This window comes from Neodiprion virginianus, chromosome 5, assembly GCF_021901495.1.
Source record: "Neodiprion virginianus isolate iyNeoVirg1 chromosome 5, iyNeoVirg1.1, whole genome shotgun sequence".
In the NCBI taxonomy this organism is placed as follows: Eukaryota; Metazoa; Arthropoda; class Insecta; order Hymenoptera; family Diprionidae; genus Neodiprion; species Neodiprion virginianus.
The window spans coordinates 3,253,164-3,268,095 of record NC_060881.1 but is presented as its reverse complement, the minus strand read 5'-3'; the positions used below and the strand labels follow the sequence as shown (position 1 = coordinate 3,268,095).

At 37.5% G+C, this 14,932-nt stretch overlaps 3 protein-coding genes and 1 long non-coding RNA gene across 11 annotated transcripts; 2 read left to right on the top strand and 2 right to left on the bottom strand.

The window, feature by feature from the left end:
- Positions 1-2,480: 2,480 nt before the first annotated feature.
- Positions 2,481-3,188, bottom strand: LOC124304860 (uncharacterized). Its single transcript, XR_006908282.1, has 2 exons — positions 3,051-3,188; positions 2,481-2,671 (listed from the first exon to the last, which is right to left on the bottom strand). It is a non-coding gene; the product is annotated as an uncharacterized LOC124304860 (long non-coding RNA).
- On the top strand, positions 2,486-5,304 carry LOC124304851 (putative phospholipase B-like lamina ancestor). 2 transcript variants are annotated; one of them, XM_046763561.1, is made up of 6 exons: positions 2,486-2,627; positions 2,878-3,027; positions 3,171-3,417; positions 3,526-3,779; positions 4,027-4,264; positions 4,350-5,304. In XM_046763561.1, exons 1-6 carry the CDS (start codon positions 2,518-2,520, stop codon positions 5,007-5,009), a joined length of 1,659 nt encoding a protein of 552 aa, XP_046619517.1. In that variant the 5' UTR covers positions 2,486-2,517; the 3' UTR covers positions 5,010-5,304. The 2 variants fall into 2 exon arrangements, with proteins under 2 accessions (XP_046619517.1, XP_046619516.1); XM_046763560.1 differs by having other exon boundaries at positions 2,501-2,642.
- A 136-nt stretch (positions 5,305-5,440) lies between these two features.
- LOC124304845 (DNA excision repair protein ERCC-6-like) lies at positions 5,441-11,447 on the top strand. Of its 2 annotated transcripts, XM_046763546.1 has the most exons (15): positions 5,441-5,962; positions 6,059-6,267; positions 6,347-6,825; positions 7,018-7,092; positions 7,179-7,308; positions 7,392-7,544; positions 7,624-7,751; positions 7,853-8,007; positions 8,102-8,416; positions 8,523-8,720; positions 8,794-8,955; positions 9,062-9,172; positions 9,256-9,459; positions 9,543-10,563; positions 10,634-11,447. In XM_046763546.1, exons 1-15 carry the CDS (start codon positions 5,858-5,860, stop codon positions 10,807-10,809), a joined length of 3,621 nt encoding a protein of 1,206 aa, XP_046619502.1. In that variant the 5' UTR covers positions 5,441-5,857; the 3' UTR covers positions 10,810-11,447. The 2 variants fall into 2 exon arrangements, with proteins under 2 accessions (XP_046619502.1, XP_046619503.1); XM_046763547.1 differs by lacking the exon at positions 7,018-7,092.
- Positions 8,264-14,705, bottom strand: LOC124304852 (NEDD4-binding protein 1-like). Of its 6 annotated transcripts, none has more exons than XM_046763567.1 (8): positions 14,284-14,644; positions 13,960-14,205; positions 13,425-13,852; positions 13,179-13,331; positions 12,293-12,710; positions 11,994-12,203; positions 11,508-11,761; positions 8,264-8,399 (listed from the first exon to the last, which is right to left on the bottom strand). In XM_046763567.1, exons 2-7 carry the CDS (start codon positions 14,157-14,159, stop codon positions 11,557-11,559), a joined length of 1,614 nt encoding a protein of 537 aa, XP_046619523.1. In that variant the 5' UTR covers positions 14,160-14,205; positions 14,284-14,644; the 3' UTR covers positions 8,264-8,399; positions 11,508-11,556. The 6 variants fall into 6 exon arrangements, with proteins under 6 accessions (XP_046619523.1, XP_046619522.1, XP_046619524.1 ...); XM_046763566.1 differs by lacking the exon at positions 8,264-8,399 and adding an exon at positions 10,641-10,805; XM_046763568.1 differs by lacking the exon at positions 8,264-8,399 and having other exon boundaries at positions 11,557-11,761; positions 14,614-14,705.
- Positions 14,706-14,932: the final 227 nt, after the last annotated feature.

Genomic DNA, 14,932 nt, shown 5'->3' with positions numbered 1-14,932 from the left:
TAGTCAGATTATGATTTTTATATCGAAATTGCAGACTGAGGATCCTAAGTGCATACATCGAAAACGGAAAGAGATATACATACGAGATGAGAAAAGTTTTTATACAAAACGTGAACGGTTTAAAGGGTCAAATATAATGCTGATTAATGGATTAACTTGTGGATTTTGTTACTTGCGAAATTTCGCGCTTATAATTTCTGACTTCACACAGGGCACACGTATTTTACAAACGAAAATTATTTTTTGAAAATGAATTTGTCCAACTTGCTTACAGGTGTAAACACTTTTCCGAGATTCTTTAAATGTATAAACATGTTTATCACGGTACACCGTCAAGCTAATTAGGAAGGAAACTATAATTTTCAAACTCTACATACGTTATATCTGCTTATTTTAAATGTAAACCCGATTTTACGCGAAAGATGATATACCCGATTGCCATATCATATTGAAGTTAGTAACGTTATCGTAACAATTCATGCTGAGGAGAAACCGTTATTTCGCCATTTTGGAATTGTCTGAAATTCCGTGAACCGTAATAAAACAAAACACATTCATATTTGGAAGTTTTAGTTCCTTAAAAATCATTGTAATATTAAGAAAATAGAAATTTTTTTCCCCCAATGTTTCGTAACGACAATTTTACACCAACTTCAACCTCGTATTACTTTGCATAATACGATTTTTCTCGAGAATTGTTATGTACGGCTTACAGCTCTGTTTGTACACTAATTATCGTCTGCGTTGCGGTTAAAATATAAAGGTAATATAGAAATATGGAAGTGGACAGGAAAGGGAGAAAAAAGGCATAGAAACATTAATAAGAAAGATTATGTATCGCAGTTACACGTGGCCTGAAGGCTCCAGGAAGGTTTTACAAGTTGTAAATTCGTTTAAAGCTGTTTAGAAGTATCTGAGGTCAATTAGTACTACATATTTAAGTATTTATTTTTAACCCCCCGTGACGCGTACGTTATACGCATGCGGTAGTAGTTATAATTCGCAGTCGCTTCCTGCCGCTTAGTGTTCGAAAAAATTAGTATATGATATTAAATAAGCTGATTTATCACGGTCAATCTAGTAGAACGATACCCGTGTAGTAGATGTCTACATACGTTATGCTTCAATGTATGATATATAAGTATATATCTGATCTACCCGTATAACCGTGTTCTACACCTATTTTTTGCGTTATCTGTATATACGGAGAAGATCACGTGTAACATTCGGAGAATATTGTAATATATTCATTATACCTTCATGCAGAACACCTCAGCCAGACGTACATGCATACACTTACCCCTGTACGTTTTGTATATACGTAAGTGTGTGCATGTGTACATATTTGTATAACGATCGATGTGGATATATCGCAAATACGGCTCTCTCATTACGATCTTCACTCGTTCGGGCTTGGACGAATAGAAATAACACGGCTCGAAAGAACTCCGGAATCGTATCGCGTCTGTTACTTCGATCAGTGTGAGAATTTATTTTTATCGAGTTTAATTATAAATTGATAGCCGGTTACAGGATTGCAATATTTGCTTTATCGATTTATACCAATTTTTCATTTATTAAACGCGAAAATTTCAACTTATTATAGAATAAGCTCTTAGTAATAATTGCCTTCTTCCATCATCACGAAATCGTGATATAATTATTAATAGACCAGAGCATAAATCCTATCCTGAATTTCAAACGATTGTCTTCACGCATTCTTAAATTTGGTTTGCAGTGGACAGTTGTCTTTATATATGTAATTTTTCCATCGTCTCTCATTTGCACTTTTTGAATTCGGCAGGCAAGTAACAGACTCTGGAAGAATAACGGTCAATTGATTCTTCGGGAAAAATTCAGTATATTTGTATTTATTTGTTTATTTATTTATTTATTCATATCAACCCAATTACGTAATGTTTAAAATAAAATAGTCCAGACATTTAGTTGCTGCAACATGCGTGTGTTAATAAGGCATGATGCTTTAAATTCTAGACACAACTTGGGAAAACTTCAGTTATATTGAAATGTACATTTAGATTTCGTCTTGATGTGATAGAGATTAGGATTATAAATTTTTAGCCGAACTGTGTATTTATCGCACACACTCGCAAGTCGCACTGATGGTGAAACGAGCGACGAATTGGTATCCGTTGCAGAAAGAAAGAAGTAATAATTATTGCGTCTTAGGGATCTATCAGGTACATGGAAGTTGAATTTTGAATTATATGCTGAAAATTCTAGACAATTTTACAACGAAAATATGGAATATCCGAAATTTCGATGCAATCAGATTTAAAAACTAGAGTTGGCCAAGCAAATAACAATTGCCATCGCACATTTGTTTGATTCACAGAGAGTATAATCAGCCACAAGGAGAACTACGGAGGCAACTTCTCAAAGGAAGAGGCCACGACTGGGCGTCAAAGCTTGTAATCGATGGGTTGAGAACGCAGTGCTGTGATTTTTTTTTTAATTTCCTTTTGGACCAAGGTGTGTTGCTTATACTAATGAGCCATGCTGAAGGTGGTCGGAGCCTCGTGGCTGCAAACTCGCATTTCCACATACATACTTGGCGCCGTTGCCCTCCTGGGCATAGGGGCCATCATCCTTGGCGAGTTTGGGCAGTACGTATATACAAGGTCCCCTTGTTTTTGTTCATCTTCGTCATCTAAATATTCAAAAAATCAAAGTTTCCAAAATTTCAAAAGGCTTACACGAATTGAAAGTAAAATCCGCATAGCCAAATGTATTTTAACAAGTCTAAGTCCCTTTCTAGTTCTACAGTGCTGCAAAGTTTGTAAACACATTTGTTTTCTACAACGCGTGTGATTATGTAGATCTATAGGTAATTGGACATTTTAATTATCGTTCTAGTGTTGAGAACGATGGTACGTACGCGGCAACTGTTACCTGGAAACAGAATGGAGCATACAGAATAGATTTTTGGGGACAAGGAAATGATCTGGAAGCTATTCCAACTGGCGCTGCTCGTGCATATTATAGAACCGGAATACACCATACAGGGTAGATATCATACAATATCACACTTATTCACAGACACACGCTGTTTGATCATTGTTGTCTTCACTAATAGAATATTCTTTAGAAAAGTATGGGATTTTTAGAGTAATTTGAAAATGATCACATTGTGCCATGTTTCATTTCAGCTGGTCAGTCATCGAGATAAAATCTTCTGAAGATTATCCAGATACGGTTCAGGCATACTCCACCGGCCTTCTGGAGGGTAGCTTGACTTGGCAGTTAATTCATCACCATTGGCATAACACAATTGAAGCGCCATGCTCCACACAAGAATCGATGTGTGAAAAAATTCGTCACCATCTTAAAGAAAATCGGGAATACCATCGAAAACGTGCTGAAGTATTGGCAGCCAAGGATCCGTACTGGCACATGGTGTGTTCTCTAAATATTAGCCCGTTGTTGAAAACCCTTCAGTGAAAAAACGTTCAAAAGCTGAAAATGATATCCTTTTTTTTTTACATAAATTTCATGAAATTGTAGGTAAGTTTGTTCTACACTCAACTTGCTGGGATGGAAGCTGGCTGGAAGTTTGCCGTTCGTCGCAGTAGAAAGACAGTGGAAATTCCATCTGAAGATTTTCTGTGGCTTGCCATGGCATCTGATCTGCCGTATCTTGAAGACACCGACAATAAATCGAAAGTCAATGCAGATCTTGCAGGAATGGCCTTTCTCAAGTTGTTCAACAAAACCAATGGAGAACCCCAGATCACATTGGCACACAACACCGCAGCACCGTGAGAATCTTAAATGTTTTAAATCAGAGTTGTCGCATGACTGGAAAATCTACGAAAATCATTATTATTATGACGTCTGTAGTTACAATGACAAAATCGCGTATATAACTCGATTATTTATACTTTCATGCAGCATGGATTAATATGAGTATGTACAATGTATGGCAGATAGTTAATTTAAAATCATTTGCTGAAGAATAATAATTTATCATTTAGATCCCAAGATAACACAAGATTGTATTTACAGATATGGCAAAATGTTGAGGCTTCTCAAAAGATACGATTTAGGGTACCATCTTTCCCCATCCGAAAATTCTCAGGTGGTACCTGGTCGATCGATCGTCATGACATCATATCCTGGAGCATTGTCATCACAGGATGAATATTTCATTATTGAGAATGCAGGTCGAGAACTTTTAGTAGCGGGAACACCTCTGGCGATTGGTGATCATGGTATTTGGAGTCAGCCGATTCTGAAAAATCAGGTGCGTAAAGTTGAAATTTACCGCACCAGTATTGATATTTGTACAAATTATGGACAAAAATGAACCAAAATGTAATTCCTTACAGTTAATGCTTGCAGTGCGGGTGATGTCAGCAAATCGTCTTGCTACCGACGGTCTTACTTGGTCCCGACATTTGGCGCTTTACAACGGTGGAACAGCGAGCCGTCAATGGTTAGCTGTTGATCCGCGGCTAAACTCAGTTTGGCTGGTTGAACAGCTTCCAAGCATAACACATGCTGTTGACTATTCAAAGGACTTTGTTAATGTTGGCTTTGTGTCCTGCACTGGGGCGCCGATGTTTAAGGAAATTCGCCAGGTCGCTGGTGTTTCACGTGATGCTGCCAGCGTTAGGAGTAATGAGATTGCAAGGCAACTGGCAAATATAACGACAGCAAGCGAAATCGCTGACCTAATGCACGGTCACGTTCCAGACGCCCATGCTGCTTTTAACAACTTTAGCATGACATCGGGTACCGATCTAGTAGAAATTTTCGCTTTCAGAGGTGATCTCTATGCCCAACCGTTCCCTGTTGGTGTTATCGACGCTAAAATTGTCACAGCTGGCATAGATGGAATTGAGAACTTCCAGGTTTATTCAGGGCCAAATTTTTCTAACAAAATTCCGGCGTTTAATTGGACTAGAACATTTCCAAACGAGCCTCACTGTGGTCATCCAGAAACCTTCAACTTTGGCATGACAACTCCAAAGTGGGTTTGGGTGTAATGTATTCTTGCTACCATAATCAGTTACAATCCATTGTCCCCAAATTAAAACCTTATGTATGTATTCATTATTTCAGCAGTTTTGTTCATCTTTATTCATATTGCAGTAAGATCCTGCTGACATTGGTAAAAAATTAAAGAAAAATTGACAGTAAGTAGAAAAGGGGGAAACCAGTTTTTTTTTTTTTTTTTTTGCTGAGCATTTTGTATTGTATCGAATTTAGATTGGCTCAAAAGCGACTCACCTAGGTGACTTGGAAATTCTATGAATTTAAAAATAAAAAATTTACTTCGGTAATTGTTGATAATTATTTAACCACGGTTTCATCTAGTTGCACTGAGCACTACTGTTACGTGTCCCCTCCTTTGATACCTTTAGTATTTGGCAAAAACTGGAGAAATTTCTCTCAGAGTCCACCGTCAACAAATTCAGAGTACGTCTGAATTCGTTGGCACCGTGTATCACCTGCATGCGTCACTGTTAATCGCTGTAATATAGACAAGTGGCACTTGAGTTCCTAATATGCTGGTAAAAGTCTGCCTAACTGGTGTAATAGATTGGTATTTCCCGGAAAAAATCCCCGTTTACGCACACTAGTTGTTGGTCTAAAGCTAGTTATGGACAATCCCATTTTTGTCCAGGATCCTGGGTGAGAAAGCTTGACGGTGTATCTGCATGCTCATTGAGTCTGTGGCGTATACATATGTCAATATCCAGAGGTTATGTCCAACACCGTCAAATAACAAATAAATCATCACGTGCGATAAAATAGAACGGTGAATCATTTCGGTAAAACATTGAAATCCATCGAATTTATGTAGTCGTAAGTATTAGTGCGGCTCAACAAGATGAGTTCCGCAATGGAAAGCAGCGAGATACATCCGAATATTGAAGATAAGTCAGCTGGGAACGATGGGAATGGCGATCTTCAGGACGACTCTATACTTCGCAGGGTGAATTTGATTGATTTTCGCAAGAATACCTCAAGCGATATATCCAGTGCAATCACGGAATTTATTGTACTTATTTACCTATAATTTTACCCACAGATCATTACGGTACGTTCGGAAACGAGCGTCCTGGCTGAGATCTCACACCAAATTGAAGCTTCACTTACTACGAAGGATACACTTGTCGACACAAGGAAAGCATCTTTAGTATCAGACAAGGCTGAACTAGCTAATCAGGTTCGGTCGGGAGAAATCACTCCTTTTCAAGCTGCATCTGTTAGAGCTGCACAAAAACCAAAAAATGGAGGGTAAACAAAGTTTTAAAATCCACTCTGTAATCCCTAAGGAATACAGGACGTAAGTACTCTACCTGTGTCATTTCCTCAGTACTTTCAACAAAACGACCCAGCTTTTGGATTTGGAACAGTATATATTTCAACAAGCTGAGCTTGCCAGGCGCAAGGCAACAGAGCCATGCTCTAAAAAGCGCCCTCTAACTAACAAAGAGAAAGATAACAATTTATGCAAGAAGCAAAAACTTTCAAACAATCCTAAGTCCAAGTATGTTCAAAAAAGGACAAAATTCAAAGAACCTGAAATTATGAAAAGAGGCGACTTAGAGAACAAAGTAGCTATTCACCAGTCCAATCAGGCCAGTGCTGTAGCAGAAGTCATGAATAATTCATTACCACGAAATACAAGAAGATTTATGGTCGATGTGGAATGCAAAAACAAGCCTTTAAAAAACAAAGCTGGTCCATCCACTGGAGTTGACAATATTGAAGCTGCAGACTATTCTGATACTTGTAAAGAGGATTCCGAGTCTGGAAGCGAATACTTACCAAGTGATGAACAGCCAGACTCTGGTATTAAAAGATTGAATATATACGTATGTAGAAGAGTACTTAAGGAAAGAATGTGTTATTCATTCCATTTCTTGACAAAATCTTGGTTTTAATTTCAAATTGGGTTTGGGGGCAGGTATTTACTACTTTGGGGGCTACTTTATTTTATTTCTTCGCCAGTCTATTAGCCTATACCAAGAATTTCTTCAACAGGTGACGATTCTAAAAGATCTGTAGCAAAGAAAAGTGTTCGCAATATAAAAACAAAATCTGGTTACAACAGATTATGTAAGTATTGCTTTAACTTTTTTTCACGATTTGTACCAATCTCAAACTGATGTGAAGACAAATGTTCAATTATATTACAATTTCAGTTTTGGATGACGGCGATGAATGGATTTACCGCCAAAGAGTTGAGAGCAGCAGATTCCCAAAAGAAAAAGAGTATCATAAGGTCGATAATCTGTTTAAAGTTCCCATGTCTGTTTGGAAAAGACTATACAAGTAAGTACCTTGGTATAGGTAAAACGTTTTCAACTCCATGCACTGGTAATGCAGTTTAAATAATCAATACGATTTATTTCAAGGTATCAAAAGGTTTCTGTACAGTGGTTATGGGAATTACATGGGCGAAACTTGGGTGGCTTGCTAGGCGATGAGATGGGCTTAGGAAAAACAGTACAGCTTATTGCCTTCCTGGCTGGACTAGATTGTAGCGAGTTATTGTTAGATGGTGGAAGGTAAGTTCCCTTGTTACATGAAGCAGCATAACCATCCACCCATATTTGTCGTTCCATCAATTTTTATTACAAAATGCAGATTTCGAGGACTGGGACCCTCACTCATAATTTGTCCAGCTACGCTCTTGGAACAGTGGGTTAAACACTTCCATGAGTGGTGGCCAACATTGAGAGTTGCAACCTTACATCACATGGGAACTCACAAAGGTAGTGTAATGTTGCAGTTTAGAAATCAATAATTGAAGTCAACACCCGATAGAGCTTAATGAGCGGTAATTCTGCACTTAGAGCATACAATCATGTTGCAGGTGATCCCGAGCTTTTGGTGCAAAGCCTGAAATGCGGAGGAATACTGGTAACGTCCTATACCGGTGTTCTGACCCACAAAGAGTTGTTACTCAACATGGAATGGCATTATATAATTCTTGACGAAGGTCACAAAATACGAAATCCAGAGGCTAAGGTTAGTTTCAATACCGTTAATAAATTTCTTCTTCTATTTCTGTCTTTGTTACATATTGTATCTATGGTAATGCGTTCAAATTTTGCAAATGTAGGTGACAAAAGTTGTTAAAGGATTTTCCACCCCTCATCGTCTGATCCTAACTGGGAGTCCCATGCAAAACTCATTGAGGGAATTATGGTCACTTTTCGATTTCATATTGCCAGGTAAACTGGGTACATTACCTGCCTTTATGGAGCATTTTGCAGCTCCAATTACCCGAGGTGGTTACACAAATGCTTCTTCCCTTCAGGAAGCTACTGCACTAAACGTGGCTACAATGTTGAATGATGCTATCACTCCTTATATGCTAAGAAGAACAAAAAGTGACGTTCAGCATCATGTCAGCTTGCCTGAAAAAAACGAACAGGTTTGGCATGCCTAAATATTTAGTGCAATATTAGTTCAGAAATATTTCGCTTCAGCATTCAAATTTCAGTAAGATTGCAGAGCAATTATAACTCCGATATGCTTAGGTCTTATTCTGCAGTTTGACGGACGAGCAGCGAGCATTATACAATGGTTACTTAAGATCGGAAGATGTTTCATACATCTTGCACGAGCGTAGCAATTCCGGGGATAGCGGTAGATACAGGGCGCGGCTACTTATTGCCTTGACAGCACTCAGAAAAATATGCAATCATCCGGATCTCTATCTGTACGATAATAAAATGGTGAGTATCTCACACAGATCGATAATGAAGCTGTGGAACATTATAGAGCTAATATTGTTTAATGAACAAAAAGGATCCAAATGAATACCATTCAAATGAAGAAGAAGTGATCGCCGTCGATGTAGAAAATTTTGGATACTGGAAGCGTGCTGGAAAAATGGCTGTTGTACGCTCTTTACTCAAGATATGGAAGAAACAGGGGCACAGAGTATTACTTTTCACACAGAGTAGACAGGTGAATGCTTTTTAAGGTAGAAAAAGTCTTGCGTTTATGTGATAGCAGCTACAAATATAAACAGTGGCTTGAATCGAAATGATGTCCTTCTGTTCAATATTTATAGATGCTTGCTGTCATAGAAACTCTGGTTCAGCATGAGAATTATTCGTATTTACGAATGGATGGTACTACGCCAATGTCTCAGAGGCAACAAGATGTCTGCAAATTCAATAAAGTCAGTACGTTAATAACGTTCTTTCACTTCTTATTCGATTGTAAAAGCACAGGTGGAAATCACTGTACGCGTATATTTTTCAGGACACTTCGTATTTCGTATTTATTCTAACCACACGAGTCGGAGGTTTGGGAATAAATTTAACAGGAGCAAATCGTGTTGTCATTTATGATCCTGATTGGAATCCCGCAACTGATGCACAGGCCAGAGAACGTGCCTGGAGAATAGGTCAGGTGAAAAATGTTACCATTTACAGACTAATTACTGCTGGCACCATAGAAGAAAAGGTAAAGTTCGTGGAGTTAATTTATATGCTCAATTCAAATCAAGCACCTACCGAAATAAAAAACTATACTATTGAAACTTCCAGATTTATCACCGCCAAATATTCAAGCAACTGCTTTCCAACAAAGTGTTGGAAGATCCCCGCCAGCGCAGATTGTTCCGGACGTCAGATCTCACAGAGTTATTCTCATTGAATGAACCAATTGGGAATGATCAAACTGAATCGGAAAAATTATTTCACCATTCCAAGTTATCACTAGGCAGTCCAAGCTTCTCTTCAGACAAAGTAGAAGCAATGCGAAAGTTGGCTGCCAAGCTGAGTAAGAGTATTTGCGAAAAGACCAAGACTTTGGGCAGTGGAGTCAACAATAAAATGACTGAAACCTGTTCCAGTAGTATTAATAGAAAAAAAAGTACTGACAGGGGGAATCGATCACCTATAAACGTGAAAACGAAAAGCAGCGCAAAGAATTCTAACTATCTTGAGATTACTAGTACGGATGCCGAAAGTATAAAACCTATGGAAGACGATCATGATTTATCTTTGGTAAATGATACGAGTGGAGTTGGAGAAAAAGAACTGGACCATGCTGCTGATGCAATAAAATTGGAGCCAATTGATCCTGATGAAATTCATCAACCAATAATACTGGATGACAAAATTAATATCGAAATTGAAAACAACATTAAGTTATTAGATAAAACAGTGCCTGATATAAATGAAAATGGCTCACATATACAATCATCAACCGTAGAACTTTCTGTGAATAATATCGAAAATGATTGTAATATTCAATCACCTTCAGAACTCAACGGAAGTACTGAATCTAAAGTGAAATCGCAGATGAGTGGAGAATATGAAATTGTAAATCACCAGACAGACGAGGTTGAGCCTATTGGTGATAATGACAAAGGACATAAACCAAAGCATGAGTCAAGGCACAAGAAAAAACGTTCACAGAATAGAAAGAGTCGTAGAATCTCATCGCTATTTGAGGGAGAACGCGTCTCTTGTCTTATTGGAAGACGCTTTGGACATCAAAAAATTGACGAGCCTATACCTTCAGACGATAACTACGTCTTACAAAAATTATTTGCAAAATCAAGTATGTATTTTCTTGCATAATTTTTTTCCTTTTAGTTTAAGCACATGGTTGCACATTCATTTTTTTTCAGAGGTCAGCACGGCGTTTCAACACGACAGCATCTTATCAGGTGTACGCAATGACAATGCAACTGTAATGCAACGCCAGGCCCAGAAGGCTGCTCAAGAGAGCATGGAGTTGTTGCGACAGTCACGAAAATGGTGTTGGAGACCCACGTGGAACAAAACACCCTGTCGTGATGGCTGAAAAACATACTCGAATATAACTTTCCAACAGTGGTGCGTACATGTACCAAAGGTAAAATTTCCGTTCTCACTATCTGACACTATACTGAAACTAGGCTACTATACTGAAACCTTTAATGCCGCTTGGCAGGTCCAAGTTGAATATCCATTGAATTTTCATTTAAATATGCTTGTGCATTCGGATTATTCCTTTGAATACTTACATCTTACATCAATGGATGGTGGAAATAATTTGTGACAGCCACTTCATATGGTATATGCATTGTACTGAATATCAAACAAGTTTACCGAAAAATATTTCTACATTGGTTAAAGAAGCTCTTTTGTAAGTAAACAATATCAAACTAATAAGTCACTGTATATGAAATACTCTATAAATGTGTATAACAGAAAATTACACATGTGGATTTACTTTAGAATATCTGAGTACGTATTCATATAAGAATAAGATCAACTTGGATAATAAATTATATCATAGTAATTTGTTGTCAACCAAGCGCTGAAATGACATCCAAAGAAGAAAATAAAAATTACTTGTACGTTTCTATCAATGTATGTAACGTATGTAAATTATATCTTATCCAAGCGCTAACACGCAGCCTTACCAAATTTGGGCCAACACATATTTGTTAATTAATCTTGTAATATGAAAAGTTAGATAAGCTATTAAATTCACGGATTGACAGCGTTGTTTTTTACCATATTGATACAATTTCGTGCTCCTATGGCATAAAAACCACAATCGTTGCTAATGCCTCAAGAATTCTTCGAGTTTTGGACCACGTCTTCCTAGAGGATCTTCAGGAAACATGACGCATTTACCGACAAAGGTAGGCACTAACAGACGGTTTTCAATTGTATTTTTCCACTCGGGTTTCTCTGCGTACAAGTCCCGGTATTGGTCCAGCGAAACCACTATCCCATCACACATTGTAGCGTATTCCAAAATATATCTTTTGATGGAAATATTAGATGTTTATTTGTAAAGTATGGGAAAATATTAGTTTAAAAAAATGCTGCCATTCAAATTTCTCTACGTCAATCTCAAGTTTGATGCAGTCAAGAATAGCAATATTTTCCTTTTCTTGTATTCTTATAGTTACCATTGAAACAAAAATTGTTTAGCAGTGAAACCACATTTCATACAATTATTATTGCATAAAAGATTATTGAAGAAAAGCTTACCTGTCATCATGTGAACTGATTCTTTTTCCTCCTATGTATCGACTAGGTGTGAAAACCACGATGCCTTCGGAATAAAGCTGCTCAAGCAGCTGGTGCTTCATGGATCGTTTATGTTGGGGGATAAAGGTTTTGACAGTATGGCCTCTTAATTTGAAGTAATCTATTACCAACTTGAGTCCAGTTTCCGAGAAGTACTTGTGATTTGTGTATCTGCAATCAATGACAGTTTTTACAGCCTTATGCACTGTCTGTCATTTATAGTAATGATTGGTGGTGATAATTCAACTGTGTAAACCTACGCCATTGCAATGTTGCTGCCATCAATGACAATATCCCGTAAGCTCCCAGGTCGTTTGACAACGATTTCTGTGGTGTAACATCTTCCAACTGCATTTACTTCAGGCTGATGTAATCCAATGTTTGGTTTTTTTACAGGTAGATTTGCGGAGGATTGGTACTTTGTGAATCTAGCCCAGTTTGGGTTTAGCTGTTGTTTTGTCTTATCGCTTTTATTGTTGTTTTCATTCAAATGATGCAAACTGGACGGATCGCCCTTTGTATCTATACAGAAGCCTGATCTTTCTTCTAGGTTTGAAGGTTCCTCTGTAGGTTCCTCACATGCTGAAGGAAGTTCTTTTGCACCTGTATGACATCTTTCGGTTTGTGTCCAGATAATTAAAACATCATCTGGTGTAGCTTCTGACTGAATTGTAGATTCTGTAATTAGTTTTTGTTTAAACGAATGCTTTCAAGAAATACAAAAAATTATTTTTGGCATTAAAAGATCAATCAGGGAATGTAATACAACTTTGAAAATTACTATAGGTCATAATGGTCCGACATTTTGTAAGTGTCTTTTTGATAGTGTTCAGCAAAATATGAAAACCAAATACGCAAATATTTACGGTGCTAGGTAGTTGGTTTCTACAGAGTAGATAAAAAGAAACAGTAAATGCTTTACAACATAACATTCATCAAAGACAAAAATAATGAAATACATTTCCGATATTTCTGGACTTGGAAGAGGGTGTGTATAACGATTTAAGGTCGATTAACAGTCAGTAAAAATCATGTAATTTTAATGCAATTTCTAGTCACATTGAAAACGCCACTTCTATTTCTCTAGAAGGTAGAGATATTATGAAAAACTGAGTATTTTTTATAATATTCAAGACTTGTTATCACCTGTGCGAAGACTATTGGTTTTGGTATTTTTTGTGCTCTCTTTAACATCACCCTGGAAATTTGGCGGAGAAACATCCTTAGATGTCCAAAGACTTTCAGAATTGTTGTCAATTGCAATTTTTGCTTGTGATTTGGTGGTGTCATCATTAGGAACTGAAAACATTTCGAAATTAGTGAAATGATTAGTTTTTACTCAAGAACCCAAGATCTACCCAAGTCTCTGTAGCCAATGGATTTTCAACATACTTATATTCTCATCTTCAGAGTCAATTGATATAGGTTGCATTTTTGGCATTAGATCTTCCTTTTTTTGACAATTGACTTTTCTAACTATAGTCTTAGCTCCATATTTGGCCTTGCGAGATGTGATTCGGGATTGAAATCTATTCTTTTTCTTGATCGTTCGTTTTTCAACTGATGCAACCTCTGACACTTGTGCATTTACCGTGGACGAATCTTGGTCGTGAATAATTCTCCGATTTCTCTTTTCGATATTGATCTGTTTCTCCGATATCTCTTCATTGTCACTCAAAATAATGATGCTGTCATCGGGACAAGTCAATTGTGTACTGTTACTTTTTGCGCTAGCTGAACTCTTTGATGCTTGAAAGTCTGTGTTATCTTCTATTACAACAACGCTTTCATCTAGACTTACAGCCGAATTGGTTCTATCTCTGAAAAATGATAATGAGACTGTATTCTTTGGATTTGTCAATGGTGAATGCGAATGCAGTTGCACATTTATAAAGACTTGATTGAATGATCATAAAATTGTGTATACATGCTTTTTCCCAAATGCTTCAAGGGACTCTCGTAGTAAGTTCTGTTATTAAACTTTTGCCGTTTGGCACTTGGCTTTAAAGCAAGACTTGAGTCTCTCTGTCTTTTCTGAATTGGTTCCTTCCTTGGCGAGACATCCAGTTTGATTACTGATGTCGAATCTTTGACATTAGCATTTTGCTTGTTAGGCATATTGTCCATTAGTTGCCGCAGATCGTTGACTAAGAAGGCTTTTTAACAACCATTGCTGAAATTTAAAGAACAGAGCGTTAGCACTTTTCCCAGGTTTACCCCATTCATAGATCGTTTTGAATTAATTATTCACCCGATATTGAAGTAATAAGTATACGCATAATAATCATGCGAAGAATATGAAAAAGAACAACAAACTTTGTTACATTTTACAATTCAGTGGTCAACCAAGGTATCACTTGATATGAGTTGTAGAGATAGATTACTCGCAGTTTAATTATCTCAACAGTTTTGAAATTCATTTTAGAAATCCAGTAATCAAAACTATGTACCAGGCATGACTTGTGCCTGAAATTAATACTACGAATCTGACAGTCTTGTTTACGTAAACCTTGACTTTCGTAGGACTTTCCGGACCTTCCTGACCATCTACTTGACTATCCGATGACCCAACGCACGATACCTTTTGTTCTTAACTACTGGTAGCAGTGGTGTGTCCTACGGTGCGTTCCGGTATTAATACCCAGTACTGTGAAGAATTCGAACAATTTCATATCTCCTTTGCGCCACTGAGTTCGTGAGTAGCTCCTCTGCCTCTATCCTAGGGAGTTTTTAGCGCTGTCAGATAATGTATTACTCAAGTTATTACTAGATTTTCAGTACCATGTATTGTCGATAAGAAGCGCTCTTTAAACCATAGAGCATATACGATTCACCCCCACGGTTCACAATTCTGTCCTAGAACCTGATTGGCTGACCCTCCTCACCCCCTTCCCTACGCG

Bases quoted from the DNA above. Each gene is read 5' to 3' on its own strand.
- LOC124304851 (XM_046763560.1), top strand. From the start codon at position 2,518: ATGCTGAAGGTGGTCGGAGCCTCGTGGCTGCAAACTCGCATTTCCACA. The intron at 2,643-2,877 runs GTCCCCTTGTTT...TTATCGTTCTAG, and splicing joins GGGCAGTACGTATATACAAG to TGTTGAGAACGATGGTACGT. The intron at 3,780-4,026 runs GTGAGAATCTTA...TTGTATTTACAG, and splicing joins GCACACAACACCGCAGCACC to ATATGGCAAAATGTTGAGGC.
- LOC124304845 (XM_046763546.1), top strand. From the start codon at position 5,858: ATGAGTTCCGCAATGGAAAGCAGCGAGATACATCCGAATATTGAAGAT. The intron at 8,417-8,522 runs GTTTGGCATGCC...CGATATGCTTAG, and splicing joins TGCCTGAAAAAAACGAACAG to GTCTTATTCTGCAGTTTGAC. The intron at 10,564-10,633 runs GTATGTATTTTC...ATTTTTTTTCAG, and splicing joins AAAATTATTTGCAAAATCAA to AGGTCAGCACGGCGTTTCAA.
- LOC124304852 (XM_046763568.1), bottom strand. From the start codon at position 14,159: ATGGACAATATGCCTAACAAGCAAAATGCTAATGTCAAAGATTCGACA. The intron at 13,853-13,959 runs GTATACACAATT...ATCATTTTTCAG, and splicing joins AAGCATTTGGGAAAAAGCAT to AGATAGAACCAATTCGGCTG. The intron at 11,762-11,993 runs GTAAGCTTTTCT...TTCCATCAAAAG, and splicing joins ATCAGTTCACATGATGACAG to ATATATTTTGGAATACGCTA.